The sequence below is a fragment of the Temnothorax nylanderi genome, unplaced genomic scaffold, assembly GCF_030848795.1.
Source record: "Temnothorax nylanderi isolate EJ_2023f unplaced genomic scaffold, tnyl_v1.0 TNYL_tig0009_pilon, whole genome shotgun sequence".
NCBI lineage: Eukaryota > Metazoa > Arthropoda > Insecta > Hymenoptera > Formicidae > Temnothorax > Temnothorax nylanderi.
In genome coordinates, this window is record NW_027249071.1 from 1432025 (window position 1) to 1455280 (window position 23256).

At 35.7% G+C, this 23256-nt stretch overlaps 3 protein-coding genes across 16 annotated transcripts in view; 1 reads left to right on the forward strand and 2 right to left on the reverse strand.

Annotated features, from left to right (window-relative positions):
- The first annotated feature begins 753 nt into the window (after positions 1-753).
- Ste14 (isoprenylcysteine carboxylmethyltransferase ste14) lies at positions 754-2433 on the forward strand. The gene is made up of 3 exons (XM_071726278.1): positions 754-1214; positions 1295-1774; positions 1864-2433. The coding sequence occupies exons 1-3, from the start codon at positions 1017-1019 to the stop codon at positions 2044-2046; spliced, it is 861 nt and encodes a 286-aa protein (XP_071582379.1). The 5' UTR covers positions 754-1016; the 3' UTR covers positions 2047-2433.
- A 439-nt stretch (positions 2434-2872) lies between these two features.
- Positions 2873-7735, reverse strand: LOC139787165 (protein claret segregational-like). 2 transcript variants are annotated; one of them, XM_071726269.1, is made up of 7 exons: positions 7539-7735; positions 7273-7444; positions 5895-5933; positions 5206-5548; positions 4837-5095; positions 4309-4571; positions 2873-4030 (listed from the first exon to the last, which is right to left on the reverse strand). In XM_071726269.1, exons 3-7 carry the CDS (start codon positions 5926-5928, stop codon positions 3649-3651), a joined length of 1281 nt encoding a protein of 426 aa, XP_071582370.1. In that variant the 5' UTR covers positions 5929-5933; positions 7273-7444; positions 7539-7735; the 3' UTR covers positions 2873-3648. The 2 variants fall into 2 exon arrangements, with proteins under 2 accessions (XP_071582370.1, XP_071582364.1); XM_071726263.1 differs by having other exon boundaries at positions 7273-7457.
- A 45-nt stretch (positions 7736-7780) lies between these two features.
- The window catches only part of Trol (terribly reduced optic lobes), a 154346-nt gene continuing 138870 nt past the window's right edge, over positions 7781-23256 (reverse strand). For 6 of the 13 annotated variants that reach the window (XM_071726196.1, XM_071726201.1, XM_071726216.1 and 3 more), the window contains 19 exons: positions 22967-23239; positions 22243-22794; positions 21551-21971; positions 20861-21071; positions 20487-20778; positions 20073-20333; positions 19485-19751; positions 18582-18767; positions 17614-17883; positions 17210-17361; positions 16773-17080; positions 16008-16474; positions 15541-15706; positions 13269-13662; positions 12335-12707; positions 11852-12053; positions 11385-11735; positions 10777-11245; positions 7781-10632 (listed from right to left, as the gene is read on the reverse strand). In XM_071726196.1, the coding sequence (XP_071582297.1) occupies positions 10987-11245; positions 11385-11735; positions 11852-12053; positions 12335-12707; positions 13269-13662; positions 15541-15706; positions 16008-16474; positions 16773-17080; positions 17210-17361; positions 17614-17883; positions 18582-18767; positions 19485-19751; positions 20073-20333; positions 20487-20778; positions 20861-21071; positions 21551-21971; positions 22243-22794; positions 22967-23239 (5405 nt within the window). In that variant the 3' untranslated portion in view covers positions 7781-10632; positions 10777-10986. Of the gene's footprint in view, positions 10633-10776; positions 11246-11384; positions 11736-11851; positions 12054-12334; positions 12708-13268; positions 13663-14253; positions 15003-15540; positions 15707-16007; positions 16475-16772; positions 17081-17209; positions 17362-17613; positions 17884-18581; positions 18768-19484; positions 19752-20072; positions 20334-20486; positions 20779-20860; positions 21072-21550; positions 21972-22242; positions 22795-22966; positions 23240-23256 lie in introns of those variants that run through there. The other 7 variants (XM_071726230.1, XM_071726258.1, XM_071726257.1 and 4 more) reach the window with 5 other exon arrangements.

Here is a 23256-nt window from a genome sequence, read left to right on the forward strand (position 1 = left end):
TATCGATTCGATCAATTAAGCCGGTTCTACAGTCGTATGTCGGAGTCGGATTTCGGAACGCAGCCGATGGTCCAACGAGAAAATTTCTTTTTCGAAAATAAATTTCTCTCATTGGATCATCGGCTACGTTACGATATCCGATTCCGACATACGACTGATTGTAGAACCGGCCTTCGATCATTAGTCGCACGGATAAATTAATTACAGCAAACTACCGCGTAATAGTCGTTTCAAAAAACAATAATATGACGACGCTCGTGCTGTTCGACGCTCGCGCAAATGACAACAACAAAACACGATATGTCGCACAAAAAAGAGAGATACGAACGCCCAGCGAATAATTGATTTCTTTTATTCATTTAATAAAACCTAATTTTATTTTATTAAAACCTAATTGCAGGCCAGCGACAGTCCGAAACTGGAGCAGCAACTGCAGCAGCAGGATTGTGTCAAAAAAGAGGAAGTTCGGCGCGCTGAGAGAGAGGGAGAATGTCATGTCATCATTCTCCTACTCGCTCCGACTCAGCCGCGCGCGCGCGCGCGATGCGATCAAGGTGGCAATGAACATTATTAATAAATATAAAATTATAGTTAAAAAAATTTCCTTCCTTCCTTCTCTCTGGTGCTAGCCCGCCCAACTAATCTTTCAGCGAAAATTTCAATTTTCGAGTTCGCGAAATGTCGGCGGCGGCGGAATCGGTGGATGATAACTTATCGGCGGCGTGGCGTGGCGGTGTGGGCGCACTGGGCGCAGGGGTTCGGTTAGGGGTCTGAGGGGTCTAGTCTCTGGCACTTCTGGCAGTCTCCGATTAAATAACATTGATTGACTTTTGCTTACAACTGTCAATGAAGCGCACAAAATTGAGACTTTTGTCATGAAGAGAAATATACGAGTCGTAAATTGCTACAAGTAACAATTGGATAATTAAGAATTAGTCGCTTTGGTCGGATATGTGTGAAGTTTATTCTGACTATCTCTTATCACTTCAACAACAGTGAGGGAAAGTTCATCGAAAATGCTGTGTCGCGATGGAGTTCTCAGTTTATTCTGTTTTATCGCAGCGTGTTCAATCTCACTTTTTCCCGAACTGCAGTTTAGGTTAGGATTTAATATTTATGTAACATATTTTACAAATATTTGGCTTCTACACGCGGTACAGTACGTTCTCATAAATGTACTCGCGTTGCTGGCATTTCGTGGTTTTGCTTATCAAGTAAGTCTTGCTATCATATTATATTATATCTTATGTATAACTATAAAGCATGAGCTGATAATATTTCCTTTTTTTCATAGGTAGCAATCAGAGCGTTGTTTCTTGGATATCTATTTGGGATTGGTATCATAGTAACGATCGATGCCCCACCATCGTGGCAGATACTTGGCTTTTATATGATAGTATTAGCGAGTTTCCATTATTCGGAATTTCTGGCTATAGCATGGTCAAATCCAGCTACATTGTCAATCGACAGTTTCATCCTCAATCATAGCATAATGTATGGGGTAGCAGCTGGTCTCAGTTGGACAGAGTTTCTCATAGAGAGACATTACTTTCCTGGAATGAAAATGCCTTCCGCTGTATCCTATTTTGGTCTAATACTGTGCATTTTTGGCGAAGTTCTAAGAAAACTGGCAATGTGCACTGCAAAACACAATTTTAATCATATCGTGCAAACTGAGAAGAGTGACAACCACGAACTCGTTACATACGGTGTATATAATATTTGCAGGCATCCTAGTTACGTAGGATGGTTTTACTGGTCGATAGGAACGCAGGTGAAATATTGTGATTTTTTTACGATTAAGCATTTGATTCTGCATTTTTATTACATTGTTAAATAACATTTCATAAATTCTTATTGCAGTTAATACTTCAAAATCCGCTATGCCTCTTTGCATACACATTGATATCGTGGAACTTCTTTCATAATCGTATTCGGATTGAAGAAATAAATTTATTAATTTTCTTTGGCGAAGACTATGTTGAATATCAAGAGAAAGTAGGTACTGGGCTTCCATTCATTTCTGGATATAAGATTAATTCATAGCACGCTACAATGGTATAGTCTTATTTTGTAAAAAGTTTGTCCTGATGGAACGAAACAAGTGGAAACATGTACGTTTGTAAAAAATGACTAGATAATCATTTAAATTTAGAAATTTTTTTACATATATGTATATAATTTTGAAAATATTAATTACCATTAACCCGATTTGTTTTCATTATTTAAATAATTTTAATTATTTGTGATATGTAATTATACTAATTATGCATATACATATTATATGTATACTTCATGCCAATTTACACATTTACTTGTCTAGTCGTAAAATGTTTTTATGCATTGACAACTCAGGTTTGATACACAAGTTGTTACTTAACAATTCCAATGTATATAAAGCTAGTATATAATAAAATAATAGTAATGAAATAATGTGAGTTTTGTAAAGTTATGTAAATAATTTTTATATATACTAATATTCTTCTTGCACTTACATATTTCCTGCAAATTCCCGTTAGGAATATCGTCCCTTAAATTTAAATTAATTTGAATTGATATTTATATAACTAAACATTTATACAAGTTACGTAATGATGAAATTATTTAAATATTTATCAAAAATTCTATAGTTTCTCTTTTTTTATTTATAATATTTATGTAAAGAATCGCTTTGTAATGACGACGTACGTACAATATAATAAGATTATCATTAATTCTTTTATTTATGATCGGAATATTGATATAAAAGAATGTGAAATTATGAGCAAGTCGACAATAAGATTATGCTTCTCATGTCATAAGATTGCAACTATACAAATTAAGATTATAAAATAAGGAGACTTTTGAGGATTCGAATTTCAAACAAAATATCTTGATATCTGAATATCATCTTTATTTCATGTATATACACGTTTGAAAGTTAAATATTATTAAAGAGATACAAAATAGTATTTTCAAAATTTAAGTTTTTACTTTCACATAACATGCAAAAATATCTGTTTAAATGTCCGGAGGCAGGCCTGATAACAATATAAATTGTGAGAAAACTTTCGAAAAATGTTATATACATATGTAATTTATGAATTAATAATACATCAGTTTAATATAACTTAAATTATATATTGTTTTCAAAATTTTACTTATATCTAATAATATAATAGTAATAAATGATCTTATTGTATTATGAATAATGAATTACGTAAAACGATTAGATATGCATAAACAAACAGCTATTATACAAAATGAGCAAGACAGTGGTATTCAGCAAGTTCGAAGAAGCATTAAAAACATTTCCTGATAAAATTTCCAAGGAATTGAAGGAAGTAGCGAATAAAACGCATATAAATTATAAAATAATTCTGTCAAATCAAATAAGTAAACTTCTGAACTATTTGGCAAGTCTTGATCGTGATGGAACATTAAAAGAAAAAAAAATCAACCGATAAAGAAGAAATAAAAATATTGATAAGTGATTTATACGAAAAGGGCAAGATTTTAAACAAAACAATAAAAGAAAAAGAATCAGATAATTAAGGACATTATATTAATCGTATAAAAATAAAACATCTTAAAAAATATAACGTGACACTACTTTTATAATCAGACTTAACACGTCTAAATTCAGTTGGTCGTATTCTGCAAAATTTTTCAGCAATTAATGGCGTTACTAACGAATTTCAGCGATTTTAATGTTTCATTGTAACTTTCGCATAGTGGAGATATATTTAATACCATCAAAATTTTCGAATCGCGTCTCAAAGTAGGCATAAGTAAATGTGTCAATTTAGAATTTTTATAAGGAATATGTTTTTGTTTTTTTAGAAGCGCTAAAATTACATTGCTAAGACTGGCTAAAGATTTGTTAATATTTATTGCCTCTGTCATTTCAACCTTGGTCAACTTATCTTCGGCTTTTATTTTAATCGATCCAGCCAAATCTACAAAGTTTAGATTTCCTACTAACACTTCTTGTTTCACAGAGTGTGTTCCAATTAATCGTATTCTTGCTACTAAATGAGATTTAGATGATCTGGAATGCAAATTATTGTATATTCTAAATTAAATTCTATATATGTTAAGTATGTTAACACTAGAACTACTAAAGAAGTAAAAATAATTTGTCTGACATTTTCTTATAATTATTACTCATTTTTTAAGCATCTTAATTATATGAATATTTATTTTATACATGAATAATTATTTTAATTATATGAAAATAAAAAATTATTTCTCGGAAAGACAAAAAGTTTTGCTTCTTGTAATTTTCTATTAAAATTTAATTATGATATAAATTTAAAATAAACTTACGTAATTAAATTTCTACGTGCAATCCGTAGATACTCGTTAAACTCCTCTGGACTTTGTATTTTTTTAATCTGAAGATTGCTAACATATGCATCTTGATCACTACTGTCAAATATTCGTATTTTGTGTTTCTTATTGTTTGGTTGAAAATTGAGATTGAGAAGATCAATGATACGTTCATTATAAATTTCCAGAAAACTTGCTTCTACTCGGTAATCCCAACCACTAAGTTTAAGCTCCTTTTTTCTATCAAGTATATAACGTACCTGAAATTATATACAAATAGCTGATCCTCTCTTTCATTTGAAAAGATAAAATTGCAACTAAATACTTATTATATAAAAGTATAATTTAATTGCATATATGTATATGTATATAAAAAATTACTCTTTATTTATACATATCTTCTTAGAAAAAAGAGAGAAATAGATAAAACAAAATTTTTTTGTCATTTTTATGTACAATGTAAACTGGAACATATTTATCAATTTCATAGCGTGCATTATGTTGTAAATATAAACAATAACATACTGTTCTAGGTAGCATGCCTTCAGAGTCATATTTCCCTTCCATGGTATACGTCTTTCCAGAACCAGCCTGGCCATAAGCAAATACGCAAACATTTATATATCCTTCCAGAGCTAATTGCACTAAGAAGGATAATTCTTTGAATACTTCTTCTTGCGAGGCCTCCGGCGTAAATATTTTATTAAATGTAAATTTGTTATATTTTATTGTATCTTCAGCTTTTATTTTGATTTCGTAATCTGTGATTTTTATATCACCCAACCTGTAACAAGCAATGAAAAGTGTCATTAGAAGCGAGTTTAAAAACAGAGAAAATTAATGATACATTTTCTCTATTTCACAAATATGAAACTATAAAACATATTTACTTACGGTTTTGTTCGTATTATTTCGTCTGCCGTTCTCGGTCGTACTCGGGACATCACTTGTACGTTTTTAGTAATTTCCTTATATTTCGTTACTAATACGTTATATTCTGTTTTTAAAGAACGTAATATCGTTTCATATTTTTCTATGGTTTCCTCGTGTTTTGCAGAATTTTCCTTCATTCTCTCTTTAACAGCTTCTATTTGTTTATTTAAAGATTTAACTTGTTGTTCTTCCAAAAATAGTTTTAAAATTTCGGGATCATTAAGTTGCCGGCGTTGTTGCAACTTGATTTTAATTTCCTCTCCTTTTTTTATAACATAATTTGTTATACGTTGAAAGATACCTCCTTTTAACCGGTAAGAAATTTTTCATATGAGAACATATATGTATATATGGAATATGTGTAAAATGGGACACTGTGTATACATATGTATACATATATACATAGTGTCCCATTTTTAAATCAATGCACTTGAATGTCTCCGAAACTATACGAAATATCAAAATCCTGTTTTTATAGTATCAGAGGGGACATAAGTTGATTTAAAAATTGCCTTTTATAAAAATACGAAGTTGACCTTTATTTGATGACGCCTCCACCTAACAGGATTTCGATATCTCGCATGGTTTCGGAGAAATTCAAGTGCGTTGATTAAAATGGGACACCTTCCTATACATATATAATCACTTACTGAGTGTTACTATCTTATCCGCTTCTTCAGACATTTCTCCTGGAATTAAGTAATTGATATATTAAACACATATTAACAATAATAACAAAACAAAACGAAGCAAAGATCGTTGCTATCAATTTCAGAGAAATAAATATACATTCGGTCGTTAAAAAGAGAAGAGGCGAAGATTCTAAGTAAATTATGTGGGGAAAAATTGTTTATATACATATATTTAATAATTGTATATAAAATACATCAATATATGTTTTCTTTTTTGTATAATATCTCTGTTTATTTTCTTATACTATATATGTATAAGAAAAATAACGCAGTAATACAAACAGACCTCATAATCTTTCATTCTGCTTAATTCGTTCAGATATAGGTCTTTTGTGTTGCTAACTTGTACTTTTTGCAAAAACCTTGCTTTTTTTCTTTCTTTTTCTTTTGCTCGAATATATATTCATTCCATTTTAAAGGCAAAAATTTTTCAATATCTTAAACATATCTAACACAATTAGTCATTCACCCAGGTAGCTAAGTACACGTTATTTTAACGTTAGCTGGTTTTGGTCTCTAATTGACCACTATTGACGACAATGGGTCTGTTTTCTATTGCTGAACTATGGCTGCACATTGGAGGGAAAAAGATAAACTCTTAACTAGTGCATATGCAGCCAGTTCAGCAATAGAAAACAGATCCAATATAATGACACTATATATTTTCTACTACACGTCATTAATTATGTCATCTTTTAACGACACTTTGCTACTTGGATATAACTGACATCTTCAAGATAGAAAACTGATATTTATCATATGTACTACATCTAATACCTATTTATCTAATAATAGATATTAGATACACATATGTATTTTTAAAAATAGTTTCTATTAAATTAGATATAATTATTTTCTCTTACAATTTTATTAGTTATTATTTTTATTATTATATTAATACATCTTTTATCGAATGACGAATGCGAATGTTTAGATATTTGCTTGAAAGAAAGCAAATAGCAAATAGCAAATGGGCTCGGTAACGCATGCGTCATGTATTCAGTGAACTATAAGCATTTTATTTACAAATAAAAAAAAAGCCTCGAACATAATAAATCTGAATTCTGGTGCTCTTGGGGAATTTTACAGCAAGTCTGAGCTTTAATAATCCTGAGGTGTATGCCTAAATCTTTTTCATCAAAGTTTTATTTCAATCGCGAGGATAAAGGGGATAAAGGATAATTTAACCGGCTTACTTATTAATGAGCGATATAACATTGAATGCACCCCCGATGTGTGTCATGTACAATACATATATTTTAAAAAAGTAGCAACAAAGAATCAAATTCAAACTTTTATTATATTAATTAATTAATGTTTAATGAAAAAAACTCACTATTCACACTTCCTCTTCTAACGTCTTGCACCGACTACTCAACTTTACTCAATCCAGCTCAATCGAGAGACTGATTGTTGTGACTGTGACTATTGCGAGCCCGATCTACCCGATGAACCCGATCTGCCTCTGCATAACAATCGGGACAAAAGCAGTAAAAGCGCAACGGTATCTGAAAGAAACGACTGTCGTTTAAGGTTATTTTTGTTATTTCTTTCCTCCATAGCACTTATTTGGCCGTATGGGTTATGGATTCCGTCCGGTACCATTCAATCACGAAGAAGAAGAAGAAGGCTGCTCTTCGACTGTCTTCGATTGGATGCTTTCTTCCGCGCGCTACAATTAAGTATGTAAGGCAAGCTAAGCAGGCTCATTGGTGCACATGAGCTCGGAACGTACTTATGACATGTCACGGCGCAGGATACGAATAAGTACGGACCGTGAACGGAGGAAATTATATAATTTCATTAATAATCGTAATACAATAAATAAAAGTTGAAATACACAGTTTGTTAGCAAAATTATAATTTATTGTCTCATTTTCTTTGAAGAATTATTATGTAACAATAGACTACATTTATATTTATATATATATATATATATATATATATTACGGTAGATACTTTCAGTATGATTTTATATACAGGGTGGAGCAATATTAGCCATTACCACCTGAAACATCGCTCTTAATTGAGGTGTTCTAATTAGGAATGCCCACTGGCATTTATATTCACACCCGAACGCCGCGATTGCGGTAAAGAAGGCATTTCAGACCGGAATATTATTTGTTATTGCACCCTGTACATATAATGCAATATACATACATATTACAGTATTATTTAACTAATGCTTGCATGAACATCCAAAAAAAGCGTTCATTCGATGTCAGAGTGTTACGGTTAAAGTGTGTTACAATATAATGTACAAGTATATGCATCGGTTTTTCTTCTGTACATGATCATTTACAGTGTGTTATGATAGAATCGTAGCGAACGTAGAAAATTCCACGGCGGCTATGATTACATTATCTCGGTATCTTATTTCTCAAATGATATTTAAAGGCAATCTGTAGAATCTCCGTTCGATGATATTTCTTCTTTCATTATGCGCAACGCTTTTAGCTGATTTAATCTGCTTATATATTGTAAAGAACATATTAACGAAATTTTAAATATTGATAACGCACATATTGCAGTACGTATGTTATATATGAAGATTATTGACAAATATAACAGTTTGTACAAATTAAACGATACTTCTTGAAACGGAATAAATATTAATCACATGAGAAAGCATAGAGAAGACAGATTCACAAGAATGCATTGGCTACAGATTTCTTTTGTATAATATTTGTAATAATTATTTTACTGATATATCCTATTTTTTTTCATATAAACTTATAAAATGGATACACACAGAAAATATATTTAATTGACGGTTAATTATGCGATAAGCTATGCTGTGTGTGTGCGATATTAAAATATTCCATCTGTAAGTATCTAATATAATCTAATATAATAATCCAGCGATTCGGGAAGATTAAAATGAATTGCTTCAAAATATAATAAAATAGTTGTTTTATCGTAAATATTGCACTTTAACTGATATTTGGAATGATAATCTAATTTTTTTTGCGCAGATATACGATATACATCTTGGCGGCCGAATAATTGTTATTACTATCGAATTGTACGTTTTACTTTCATATGGTCTCGAATATAGAGAATATTAGAGAACGCTAGTTACTGTTTACTTTATACGCGGATTTCCCATAATCTATTTGATATAAATTTTATATATGTAGCAACACACAAATTTCCTTATGCCATCCTTATTCCTACCGCGCGCTATTCTCTCTCATACGTAACTTTCTTCGTTTATATATCACGCAGCTGATTAAAATCTTTTAATAAAAAAACATACGTTCGATGATGCCGCCAGTTACTCATTCACTATCAATTATTTATTTATCGATCCTTGATTATTCGCCTGTTATTTCCTCGCATTAAAAATCACATTTAAGCACCTACATATATACGATAAACGATAAGTATTCATCATGGTATGAGTGCAATCTGGATTCGAAGAATCAACAGTTCATCAATCCTCTATAGTCTATTTGATTGTTGATGTATGCGTTTTGCTTCAAGGAATCTTGTTTTTCAGGGATTAATAAATTAATTAACGTTAATGGAGGGTAATGTCCGTATCTTATGCATTCCGCATTATAAATATATAAATGTGCATGTGCATTCCCTTTCCAACGTGCAAAAATTCGACACCTAATATCGTTTGTAGAAAAGTCGTATTTATCGTTTCTCCAACGAAATGGCATTGGTTGTGACGAGAATTTATTGTCTTTTCGGTAATACGGGATCAAAGTCTTATTAAAGCTTTGATTACACTCATACGCCAGTGAATAACATGTATCTCCTACATATGACGCCAAATCTTGTCATATAAATATGAGTAAATCAGCACGTGGCAGTGAAAAATTATAACTATGTATTTTATCGTCAACACATCTTCCTCTCGTATCAGTCACCGTATCAACTGCTCGTAGTCGTCCAGCTGATTCGCAAAAATAAGACACCGCGAAGCTTGATTACAGGAAACAGAATGAGGAGAAACGGGAAAGACGTGAGAATTGAGAAAGCTTAGCTTAATCGCTACATCCCTTCCGTATTTACATTCGCAACTGACAGTAAATGATGAATTCTAGATGAGAAGAATGCATAAATTTTCTGTCGCTTTTAAAATAATGATTCGTTATTCGCGAATTAAATGTTTCTACCTTTTTTTTTGTACAAATAAAGCGGTATAAAACGTTATAGTTATTTCAATTATAAAATATCGATAGCAATATATTAGTGCAGGTAGACTCTGGTATATCTATGGATATAAAATTGTTTTGTTGCTCGTTTAGCAATAGTTACTTTCGTATCTTTCACACGTTACCTTAGTCGTTCGCAATAAACCGTTAAAGGAATACATGTTTTTTAAATACGTTTCACTTTTCGATTTTTGCACGTGTATGCAGGATGTCCCGTTAAATCAAATTACTGCAATCGAAAAGTTGCATCTTTATGTTAACACAATGTTCTGACAACGTTTGATTAGCTGTGACAACAGACTTGCTTTTGATCCTTTATATTTCTAGTGTCCTCCTCAAAATATTAGATATGTATGAAAAATTCAACGTATATATTTGTATTTAAACGCAACATTTACATCAACGGTACCGCTCAACGGTATTCGTCAATGATACGAATTCGCGGTACATTCCTCAGATGCAAATGCAGGTTTTCTCTTCAGTATCTTCCGAAGTCACCACGTGTAGGAAGTCTATCAGTTCGATCACTGTAAATAAATAAAAATATACATAAGATTGATAGATGTTTAGTAACAAATTTATATAACATAAATAGTAATAATTGAACGTTGAGTATATTAAATTGATATTTGTGACGGAAGAAAATCTGGAACGATGGAAAAGTGACGTACCGTAGTTTCGCCGTGTTATTTCCGGCGTCGGAGTGTTAAGCATTAAATAATTTACAAATTTATTAGCTGTACATATTGCAGACTCGCAGAAATACACCACGCCCTTTAAAGTACTGTACACTCGCATCTCGATTTGATAACGATTGAATAACGATTTGGTCTAAAGGGAAATGTGTATTTCCGACAAGTGAGCTCGATAATTCTATTCATTTAGCTTAACAAGCCGTTGAGAACGTTAACTGCGTCTACGCATAACAGCGTGAAAAGTACACTTTGTTCCTTAATATCCCTAGTCAAAGCGATGAGATTTTGAAGTATAATCAATAATGAGTAACTCGTCATGTCGTACGCGGCAAGATTAGACGCGGGTTTCGGGTGAATGATGTTCACCGGCGGCGGTGGTACAAACGCATCGAATCCGTCCGCATCCGCATCCGTGAATACCAGTGAAGATGGTATCCATCTTACTCTGAGCAGCATGCGAAATAACATCCAACGAGATTAGTTTTCACTTCAGACATTACCGCGTATAATTATTTTAATGTAAGTATCGAGAAATTGCAGATTTGGAGAAAAGATCCTTCTTAAGATCCTCATTCAGTATTTACCTGGTGCACGGCGAGACGTTCACTCCTCTGATGGCCTTGTCGCCGATGTCGATAGCCCCCGAGTCCTGCACCTCCAGCGTGTAAATGCAACCGGAGAATCCGTTCTGGTATCTGCCGTAAGTCATCGCGTAGTCCGGTAAGCCGCCCAAGTAAACGCTACCCCTCGCGTTCAGGATCTGCTGAAGCCCGTCGCTGACGCCGCTCTCGGTGTGCTCGCCGTTCAGCTCGATGCTGCCGTCGCTTCCTTGACGTTTCAGGATTATCCTGTGCCGTTCCCCGTCATTGACGCGCTGGGCAGTGACGCGAATCACGGCGGGACCGGAGCCCAGGTTGTACTGATACTCCACGTACCTGGGATAACAAAGAAAAGAAAAACACAAAACGATGTTAATATTCAAGGATTCGTCGATATCTTAAGATTAGAACAGCGGACAGTTTCGTCTTATATTGCGGTGCATATTGCTTACCCGTCTACTACAGCAACAGCGATGTAATCGTCGGGAGTTAGATCGTTCGGTGTTTGACCGTGCCACATGATCAATCCGTGACTCTTATTAGTGCTGATCTCGAGGCCTAAAACCTCACGCTCCTCTTCGTGCATCATGACGGATCTGTCTAGTTCCAGCCAACCATCTCCTCTAAAGGCAACATCGTACGTGATCTCTGCCACTGCAAATATACAGTCATGTTATTCATAATTAGATCATTTAATTGTTTTTATTTATTAATTTATATTTTTAAATTATTATTATATATCTTTAGTAAAATAATTATATTATAATAACTATCTTTTAATTATTATAGTGACGCTTTTTGAAACATGTCTAAACGCCTGTACAAACGTCACGAGAAATAATTTTCGTCTCTTTTTCACGCGTATTTTTAAAAAATTAAGAAATTGTTTTTTTTTTTTGCATAGTATGTAGTTTAGATATAAATAATATACTAACGCTTTTCGCAATCTTGCCCGTTGTAACCGAGGCGACAATCACATTTGTAAGACTCGTGGAGGTCCGTGCAGGAACCGCCGTTTCTACACGGAGTGAGAAATTCGCATTGCTTCTGCATCTTCTCGCAGTTTATACCCGCGTATCCATATTCGCATGTGCACGAATAGTCATCGTTTTGACTTTGACACTGGCCATGGATGCAGGGATTCGATGCGCAGGGGTCGTATGACGTTGTCGGCGGCTGCGTGGGTGCCGGAGTAGTGATAGTGGTATGGATCATCGTCTGATTCGGATGAGGCTCCGAACAGTCCTCGATGTTAGCCGCGTCGATCGATGACTTCACTATGTCCACGCTGACCGACGAAACTTCGAGCTGTAATATAAATCAACAAACACTCATTAAATGGAGTTCCTCCTTCTTTCTTGCGATGGAATTATTAATTATTATATATTTTTAATTATCATACATGAAAATTTCTGATAAATTGAGCGGATTTTCTTATATTTATTCAGATTTCTACAAAGATGTGTTGGCAGGAAAAATCTGAAATATTTCATTATTATTTTGTCTAAGTTTTTCTGAAAAATGTTTCAATTGGTATAAAAAATCTGAGAAAATCTTAAAATTCTGAAAAAGTCTTAAAAATTTTCATAGAAATTCTGATTAATAATGTAAAAAATTCTGAGACATTTTTTTTACCAGGGTTTCTTTTAAAGTTTTCACAGTTTAACTCTCTTTGACTTAATTAAAATAACGATATATATCAAATATTGGATAGAAAACTGAAAGAGGCCTCTTTATTTATATTTTATGCTAAAGGAGAACTGCTTCTAGATTTTAAAAAAAATTCGTCATTAAATAATAATGCTAAACCGAGCTATAGTTACGGGATCTTGTATATCGCTATCTGTCTCGTATAATTAATAAGCTTACTTCGCTTATGCATCCACGGAAGCTGCGATCGACACCGACGTCCCGATTGATCGTGATTTTTCTGTGATCTACCCCTCCGATGTAAAGAGGCGTGTTTAGGTTCATGGTTCTCGCAGCCCCGAGCGATTTGCCTTCCACAAACGGCTCACCGTTCACCGACAATTTCGCATCCTTGAAATCCCGATTCACCATTACGTACGTCCACACACCGGGTTGGACGGCGTAAGGTGATCTTATCTTCGTCATTCCGGAGCCGATATCGAAGCGAAACTCGACGTGCCTGTCCTTTATCACGAGTGCTGCAAAATCTCCGAGGCCTTCGTCACTGTGAGAGCTATACATCAAGATTCCGTCCCCGGTGTCCGCAGGATTAAAACTTATGGCTACCTTGAGTCTAAAATTGGGTATGGGACAGATAAAGAAAACGGCATTATTGCACATTGTCAAAGGACTTTAAGCAATATGTATCGCGTGTTAATTGTTCATTTAGCTCGTTTTTATTATAAAACTCAACTTGCACACTATTACTTTTTATATTCCTTATGCGTAAAATATTTGTATAAATGTCTCGTCATTCTTTGTCTTATACTTTTTATAAAAGAAAAGCTAATTGAAGTTAATGGAGTTTAATGGCAATCAAATCTATTATAGCTTGCACACGTGCAAAAGATTGAGAAGAACATAGAAAAGAAAGGGTTCACATATACATACATATATGTACATGTGAAAATATATAAAGAAGCTCGTTTAAGCAACACAATCAAAACAGATATATGAATAATGTTTTTGTCTTAAAACTTACCTCTTTGTCTTATATCTTTTTAGCATTTTACGACATGCAAGGTGATGAATAAACATTGAGATCGAATAAAACATTGACTTAAATTAAAAGTATGTAACTTATTATATTAACTTCCGTTTGCTTGCTTTAAAAATATTTATTATCGTATAGCATGAGTCCGCTGAGTATATAAAGGATCATTCGTACGTGAAACATCTCTTTCTTTTAATATTTATATATATAGATTCTTAGATATATAAGTACAAACATTTTACATATGCTGTCATATATAACTCATATACATGTACGTGGATGCTACGACTTTGACGTTTTTTTCTAAGCTTGAGTGGGGACTAACTGTTAAATGCGATTGATTTGGCAGTGACTTCACGTATTACTTTTAATAATTAATAATGACTAAAGTGACGCGTTAAGTGTATTAATTAAGAAGCTGTACAAAACATATTAATTACTAATTCGTATTAAATTGACTGTTGTTCTAACATTACAGCACCATGACGTCCATTACAAGGAACTACGCACTATGCAGGCTCGTTGCAAAGTACCTGTTAAGAACTCATTGCTTATTCTTTTTTTTTCCTGTATAACCATCGTCACTACGCGTACCAAATAAAGAAAGAAAAAAAGGCAGTGAAAAATCGCATAAAAATAAGTCGAACAGATTAATCTTTCCGGCGTAAACGTGTCTTGAAAATTTTAAATAGCTATTATGCATGATGATTCATTAGGTCTACGGAGAGAAAAGTTTATTATTGCTGTGATTGGAGATTGGACAAGTAATGATTCTCTAAGTGCGTAAAATTGGTGCTAGGTCTAGCTAATGTTTTGTGTGGTGCAAATTATTGTGGTGATGTGGCCTTGATCGTGGTTTCCTAATTTGTGCGTTGCGTAATCGTGATCGACTGTGTGTAGTGGTCGAACTTTCTCTTCCCCTGAAAAGAATTTTTAGTAATTAGGATGCTTGAGGATGTTCATACGCACTTTGACAATGAGATTAGTACCTATATTCCAATTATAGTTGAGTCTGTTAGTCTATTTTCGTCAAAGGCGCGGAGATACATTTTTATAATATTTATCTTTATATTTATAACAATGTTGTATCTAAATAGAATTTTTCATGTCTCAAAGATTTCAGAAAGGTACAAAGTTTATTAATTAAAATTTATTTCCAACTGTATAATTATTATTGATTATTAATTATATTTGCTATCTCTCTAATTTTACAATAGTTTAAAACATAGTTTTGCAGAATGTTGCCTATTAATTTCTTTTATTTTATTCAATTTTCATAGGTGAGCTATGTACAAATAATTACTTAAGAAAACTCAAAGTAAAATAAGTCTATAATATGAGATGCAATCACTATGAGTGTGAAATATGTTCTATTACGTGCGCTGGTGACATCGACTAAGTGCAATTTACTAAGAAATAGTTCGTGCACGTGCGTTCGATCGGAGCGGCGATACTCACCGTCTAAGAGCTTTTGGAGTCTCGTGAGCGATGAAAGCTCTATCATCATGGAAAGCCGGGTCGTAGATGTTCACCGAATGCTCGCATCTTGAACCTGTCTTCCCGATCGGGCAGTAACAATCGAAGCCGACTTCCTTGTCGACGCATTTACCTTCTCCGCAAGCACCTGTTTCACACGTTATTCAATCCATTTAATTAATTATTCAATCCGTAATGAGTCTTGCTTGAAGACTTTAAATTAAAACAATAAAATTATAGCTATTATTTTTAATAATAGGAAGTCTACACGTGTTATGCATGCGATTAATTTTAGATATAAGAATTAATAAATTAATTTATTCATAATCTTAAGGTTAATAAATTTATAATTACAATTAATACAAAATAAATCGTAATTAAAATTGATAGATATCATTGTACCTATATAACAAAGTGTAAAAATTAAAATGTGTTACATTATATAGTACCTGAATAACAGGATTGCCCGACATTGTCGCAGTGCTTGCCGCTGAAACCGGCTCGGCACAGGCACGTGTAGCCGTTCTTCGTGGCCGCTTCCTGACACACACCACCATTGTTGCAAGGATTCTCGGCGCAGGTCTCGCAAGTCGTGATGCCCACGCTATCAGTCTGATCGCCGATCAGATCGACCTGTTTCTCCCCGAGTACTAGTCGACTGATGCACCCGACGAAACCTGTGCTCGCCTCGGCCTGCTTGTTGATCCTGCTGTAGCTGGGCACTCCGCCGATGTAAAGAGGTTCTTTGAGATCGAGACCTTGGCGTCTGCCCAAGGCGAGCACCTTGTAAGGACCCTCGCCGTCCACCAGCATCGTACCCTCCTTTCGATTACGTTGGATCTTGATGGTATGCCACTCGCTCAGGGTAACAGGCTTATCCGCGCGAATAACAGCTGGTCCAGAACCGAGATTGAATCTATTAAAAAATTCGTCGTGTTAATACTCGTATTTAGAAATTGTTCACTTGTCATTCAATTTCATGCTGAATTTGAAAATTTTAATATTTAGTTTAAAAAGCGACATTACAAACGCACAACTTAATTTCTAATCTCCAATATATAATAGGCAATTGTTTAAAATTATTTTTTAATCATATAATTCTGTAATAAATCAAAATTTTATTCAAATGAAGTCGAAACTTGACAAGTGAAATAAAATGCGGTACTTGTACGTATGCATATTTTGTACGTATTTATCAAGATCTTTTTATTTACTTGAATTGCGGGTATCCGTTATTTAGAGATAGAATGATAAAGTCGCCGTTGCCTTGACCAGACTCGTCGTTGTATAACAGAATGCCGTCGTAACTTTCTGGTTTGAAAGAGATTTCGATGTTGAACTTAAGGTAGGAGTCGGGTAGAGGAGGGAAAGCGATGTAACTTTCGGGTGCCTGACTGAAATTAGGCACGACTCCTGTTACAACCAGCACCGTAGGCACTTCGACTCGCGACTCTCCATTATTTCCGACGCAAATGTATGTTCCAGCGTCTTCGGCCTTTACATTAGTCAACTTCAATTTGTTCTGCAAAATGAAAAATACCAAGTTATCGAATAGCATGTAATATTTTGTCAAAAATATATAATTATCACTGATATGTGAGGTCCTCTCGATTTTACATAAATATATGATAAGTATGCATTTTTGATGTACCTCGTAAGTCTGGCTATCACGTGGCAGAAGTCCACCAAGCTTGTTCCACTGGAATTGTATTGGCGGATCGAGATCCAGACGGCAATCCATTTCCAGACTTGACCCGTACGGCGCGAATTTGGTTTCAATCGCTGGCTCATCGAGGATTCCACCTGGAAAACCATAAAATCATAAAATCCTTTGACCACAATAATTTTTGCGATAAAATTAATTGTTCGCCGACTTTATACTTACGTAAAACGTATGCAATTTGAGTAAGCATTGACAAAAAATAGATATTTTTAAAAAAGAGAGATATATATACATACATGAATATACATGTAATATTTTATGTAAATTCTTTATCTATACATATATTTGCTGCATATCTATCGTTATTTGTTGTACATATGTCTATTAATTACCGTGGACGATCAGATTGAAGTCCTTTTCGAGTATACCCTCGGGCGTGTCTACTATGCACCTGTAGGGTCCGCTATCGCTCACGGCTACATTAGTTAATCTCAAGACATTGCCGTACTCTTGAGCGTTTATTGGCAGGCTCACGTGATTCGGTCTCGTCCAACGATAACGTGGACTGCGTGTTCCAGTGTATGTGCAATGTATGTCAACCGTATCGCCGATGTTTATTGGATCTTGAGACACCTCGATGCTTACTGAAGGCACTGCAGCAGCTAGAATCGAATTATATATGTTGGCCATACGTTAAGATTGATTGTGAAATTAGGAAAATATATATTCTGTTTTGCACGTCATCGTGTATATCGCGAAGAAAATACTATAATTTTCGATCGATTTCTAAAATAAGCTGCGAAATCCGATTAAATTGGTTTATCCGATATACCTGAGCTTTTATACGTTTGAAATTCGTCGTGAAAAGTTACGTAAATAGATAAATAAGACCGCAGAAAATGTACATGGAACAATTTTTTCCTCATTGAAGTGATATTAGCACATTTGGAGATTGCAAAAGAATTATATAGCGATCTATTTGGAATAAAAGTTCTAGCAAAAAAATAGCATTGAACTATGGTCTGAAAAAATCTTAAGGTCTTGAAGTGTGTATATGTTGATTTACACATATTTTGTATTTGCTGCTGACAAGGATGGGATACGGGTGGCGTGCACTTCTTCCGCACTATATATATATTTGCATGTTTTATAAAAAGATAACTGGAAACTCGTAACATTTTAGAATCTTATTTCGCTTGTCTATACATCATCCGAGCCCGGAGCTCTTCGGCCAAGAGTCCACCTTAATCCGTATCCTCTCCTCATAGGTTCGTACAGTAAGCAAGAATATAAAGGACAGTTCACTACAAGTAGGAGAACTACGGGACATCACACGACACACATATATCTCAAAACAAACCGCGTCGTCGCTGGAGATATTGGCGATAGCGCGCGTTGCGGCAGAAGCGTTCGTCAGTACCGTCGTTGCACTGAACATATCCGTCGCAAAAGTATTCCATCGGAATGCATTGTAGGCTTCTGCATTGATACTCCCAGTGCCTGCACTGCGATCGGTACACTGGCATGCAATCCGCAAGCAAATTAACTACTCAAAATCATAACGCGAGCCTTGTAAAAAAAACCTAAACTTGTGGAAACGTTCATGGAACCACGTTTGTAATATATGTATATATATATATGATCTCGTTAATATAGCCCAAACGATACAAAAGTTCAAGAGACATCTGAAAGGATTTAGGACGCTTCTTGAACGCATCCGTGATGTCTTTTGCTATTTGTATTGCCTGAGTGTAATCTGCTGCGCGCTTGTTAGTGATATGAGTGATGCGTTGGATTAGTACTAAAAAAGAAAACCCGATTTAAAATATTTTTAATCGCGATTATTTAAATTTTCGATATAAGTAATTCTGTGCTGATTATTTCTTTTTTATTAAAACAAACGTGGAATCGGTAGTTCTATACCGGTTGCGCGTTCCAAATGAGAAGTTGAAATCTTCAGATGGACCAGTCTGAAATGTTCTATTGGTGAAAAATCGCTCAGAAATAGCAAAGTATTTGGTAAAAAAAAGCAGTTTGGGATTTAATCCTTTCGGGATTAACGTCGTAATAATGGTAACATTTCTCATTGTAGATTATGGTATATCCCGAAAGAATTAAAGGCAAAAATTAAGATTCCTCAACAGGCGAAACACTCCTTTAGCGTGTGTACTGCGATCTTCAGTAGATGCAGTCGAATGAAAGCAAAAAATCTATGAAATGATGCTGAAACGACGAGGCTTAGCGAAAATACGGCGGAACTTACGAGAGACGTTGAAATTAATATAATCGCTGGATACGCCGCGGCTCGTCTGGACCTGACAGATGTATCTTCCGCTGTCTTCCGGTTTCACTTGCGTCAGCTCTAAGTAATCTTCTCCGATTCGCGCGTTGGCCGGCAAGGGTTGCCCCTCTCGGGTCCAATGGATCGTCGCGCGTTCACGCATCTCGCAACGTAAGCGTACAGAATTGCCGGCATGAGTTACCACGTCTCTTTGTTCGGCGCGGATCCTCGCACTATCGTAAGGATGTTCTGTAAATCGTAAATGTCGGTTTGTAAAGTTCGCTGTTCTCCAACAATTTTAAAATGTTTATTAAACGCATAGTGTGTTATGCACGGCGGACATTGTTTTATACAAATACTAAAAAATCACATTGCATTTTATTGTGCCAAAATTTATATTTTTTATACGTAACATGTCTAACGTGGAAAAGCATTTTAAAAATACGTAATTGCGTTATATATTCTTTTCTTATATTTTTTAAAATATCTTATATATTCAAATATAATTATTTAAAAGAAAAACATTTTATGTGTATTAGGTTTAAAAAATTGAATTACTTATCAACCAACCATTAACTAAAACTTCTGCTACCGCTTCCGCTGTTCCTGCCGCATTCGTCGCTTTGCACACATATTTGCCGGCGTCGGAATAGGTAATGCCATGGAATTGTAGGTTGCCGCCGCTGTGCGATACAGAATATGGTAACGGGCGTCCTATAGCTTCCCACTCAATATGCAGGGGTTCGTCTCCTGTGGCGGTGCAAATTATGGATGGATTTTCTCCAGGTCCCACTGTCTGACGCGTTGGATTTAATTCGATTCTTGGCGGAGCTAGAAAAAAAATCGAACAAAGAAATTAATAGCATATGCAGTTTTTAAAAGAAAGCTGTGAAGAAAAGTTGTCGATCTCAAATTTATTTATTTCGTAAATTTAAATCTGGCAGTTTATTTTTATATTAATTTAATGCAGCTTGTGTTACTCACATATAATTTCAAGATGAGATTTCGCTCGGAAGAGTACGGTGCCGGCAGGATCCAAGCCCAAGCAGATGTATTCTCCAGCCGCGTTCCTATCAACAACCGGAATACTTAATATTCCATTGTGCACTGTGCTACCTTCTGGAAGGGAACGATGATCGCTTCTCTTCCAATCTAGATAGATAAGATCTCCATCCGGTCCAAAGACCTGACAACGCATCTCCACTTTGCCGCCGTTCGGAATTCTCAAGTAGTCTTTAGGAATCAGCACTCCTCCCCCTGCTTGGTTCGGGTCTCTCTGTAAAATTACTTCTCGTTAAAAACATGTCCGTATTGTGTATCATGTATTAAAGGTACGGTGACAGAGTTATAATACACACATCAGGTTGCTGTCGATCGTCGCATGGAATATCGCCTCTGTCGCCAGTGCAAGGCACATCGTCATCATCCTCGATGCGGATCTGAATACGCTCTTCGGTTATTCCTACGGTGTTCGTGGCTTGGCAAGTGTAGGAGCCTTCGTCGTCGAGTGATACAGAGAATATTTCGTAAACGGCACTCAAGGGAGTAGCTGCTGCTCTGCTATATTCACTGTAAATCACGATAATACCATGAAATTATTATGTGAGACTTATGCAACAATAATTAAAATTGTTAGAATCAAATTAAATCGTAATTCAGATTTAATTTTTATGTCCATTTGTATCAATGCGGATTAACTTTAATCTCGGTTTAACTCTTATTTTGTATCTTTTTCTAAAGTTCACAACTAGAAAAGGATAAAATAAGTTAAACCGAGATTAAAGTTAATCTGCATTGGTAGAAATGGGCATTAAACAGATAATACCATAATTTATTTACATATAGCGTAATACAATTTTTCTACTGCTTCAGACGTTACAGAATTTATATTTTAATAATGTAGAGATTTACGTTTTTAAAATTAATTATTAAGATAATCATTAATTCCTACAACATAAAATTAATTTCTACAATTTACTACCTCACGAGGCTGTACGATAATTGTAGCAGGCCCACAACATCGCATAACGATAATGAAGTTAACTTACTGTATAGTTATTCCATTCACGTGTTTGCTCCAAGCTACATTGGGTTGCGGATAGCCGCTCGCGCTGCACATCAAACGGACTCGACTTCCGCGTTTCACATTCAAGATACCATCCTTCGGAAGGATGGTGATCACAGGCATGGACTGCACTTCGATATGCGCGATGATCGACGTCGCGCCGACTTCGTTTGACGCGGAACAGATGTAAGCACCGCCGTCGTTCGACGTGATGTTCGACAGTCTGAGAAGCCCGCCAGGGAGCTGCTCGATGTTGGAAGCGAATGGTCGATTGTCTTGGCGGGACCATTGCAACTCGGGCACCGGGAAACCGGCCTTCACGCGACACTGAAGGTCAGCGGAACCGCCGAGGATGACCGTTTGTACATCTTGTGGATACAGTTCTAAAACTGGAGCTTCGCGAGCTGCAATAAACAGATGATTCGCTTTTGCAGAATTAAGAATGATAAAGAAAAATTGGAATAAAAATAAATTTCTTATCGATTTGGCAAGAAATCATGATGCAGTTATGATGCTGATTGCATTTTCGTGCAATTCTGAGAATAAAAGTTTATTTTGTCCAAATATTCTTAAACGTCTTTTTGCTTTGTCATCCAAATATACATAAATTACTGATATATAAAAGATTCAGAGGGGCGAGTTTTGTTTCTTTAAGGTGCTATATTACGAGCTTACGTTCAACTTCGATGATGGAACTGGCCTCGTAACTGCCCGTGGGGCTAGTAACCCGGCAGATGTATACTCCACGATCGGAGACCTGAGCATTAATGATCCTGAGCGTGTCCCCTACTTGCTGGACACGAGGACTCATCGTTTCCGTGTACTTGCTCCATTTCACCTGTAGACCTGGCTCTCCGCTGGTAATACATCGCACCTCGGCCGTCGTGCCCTGTGACACCTCTTGCCGTTCCGGTCTGACCTTGACCGTCGGTGGTTCTCTACGGAGCACTATCGTAATCCTGGCGGTGGTGCTTGTCTCCGTTCCACGAACGCTCGTCGCGGTGCACACGTATATGCTGGAATCTTCGGGGGTGGGATTGGTGATCGTCAAGACCCCGTCGCGCTGACTGGCGGTATAAGGAAGCAATCCGCCGGACCTCGTCCAGGTGACGTTCGCATGTTGAGACGGTGTGCAGATCAGCCTGACGACGTCTCCGCTGGTTCCAGTCCATTCGGACGGAGTTATGGTCGGCGGCAAGCCTTGAGGTGGCGGCTTGTTAGGATTGTCTGTAACACAGAACGAATGTCTTCAGTAGTAAAGTTACGTGTGAGTCGTAAGTTTCAGATTAACATTATTAAATTAGCGTTAATCAGTGTTCAATAATAATTCTCGTATAATTTAAAAGTTGTTGAGGTACAATCTTGCGACGTCCGAGATACATTAATATTTTGACCGTACCTTGAACGTATAAGATGGTCGTCTTCTCGTCTATGCCAACGTTGTTCCTAGCGACACATTTATACTCAGCTGCGTCGTTCTTCGACGCGGCTGGAAGATTCCATACGCCGTTGTAGAATGTCGCTTCTGGACTCATGCTTCCGTGCACTCGTATCCAGTCCAATTGGGGTGGCGGATTACCAGTGGCTTCGCAGCGGAACTCAACCGGTTCGCCTTCCCTCACTTGCTGATACGGTGGATTTATAACAACTCTAGGCTCTACCGGGTTGGCTCCTTAAAGAAGACACATA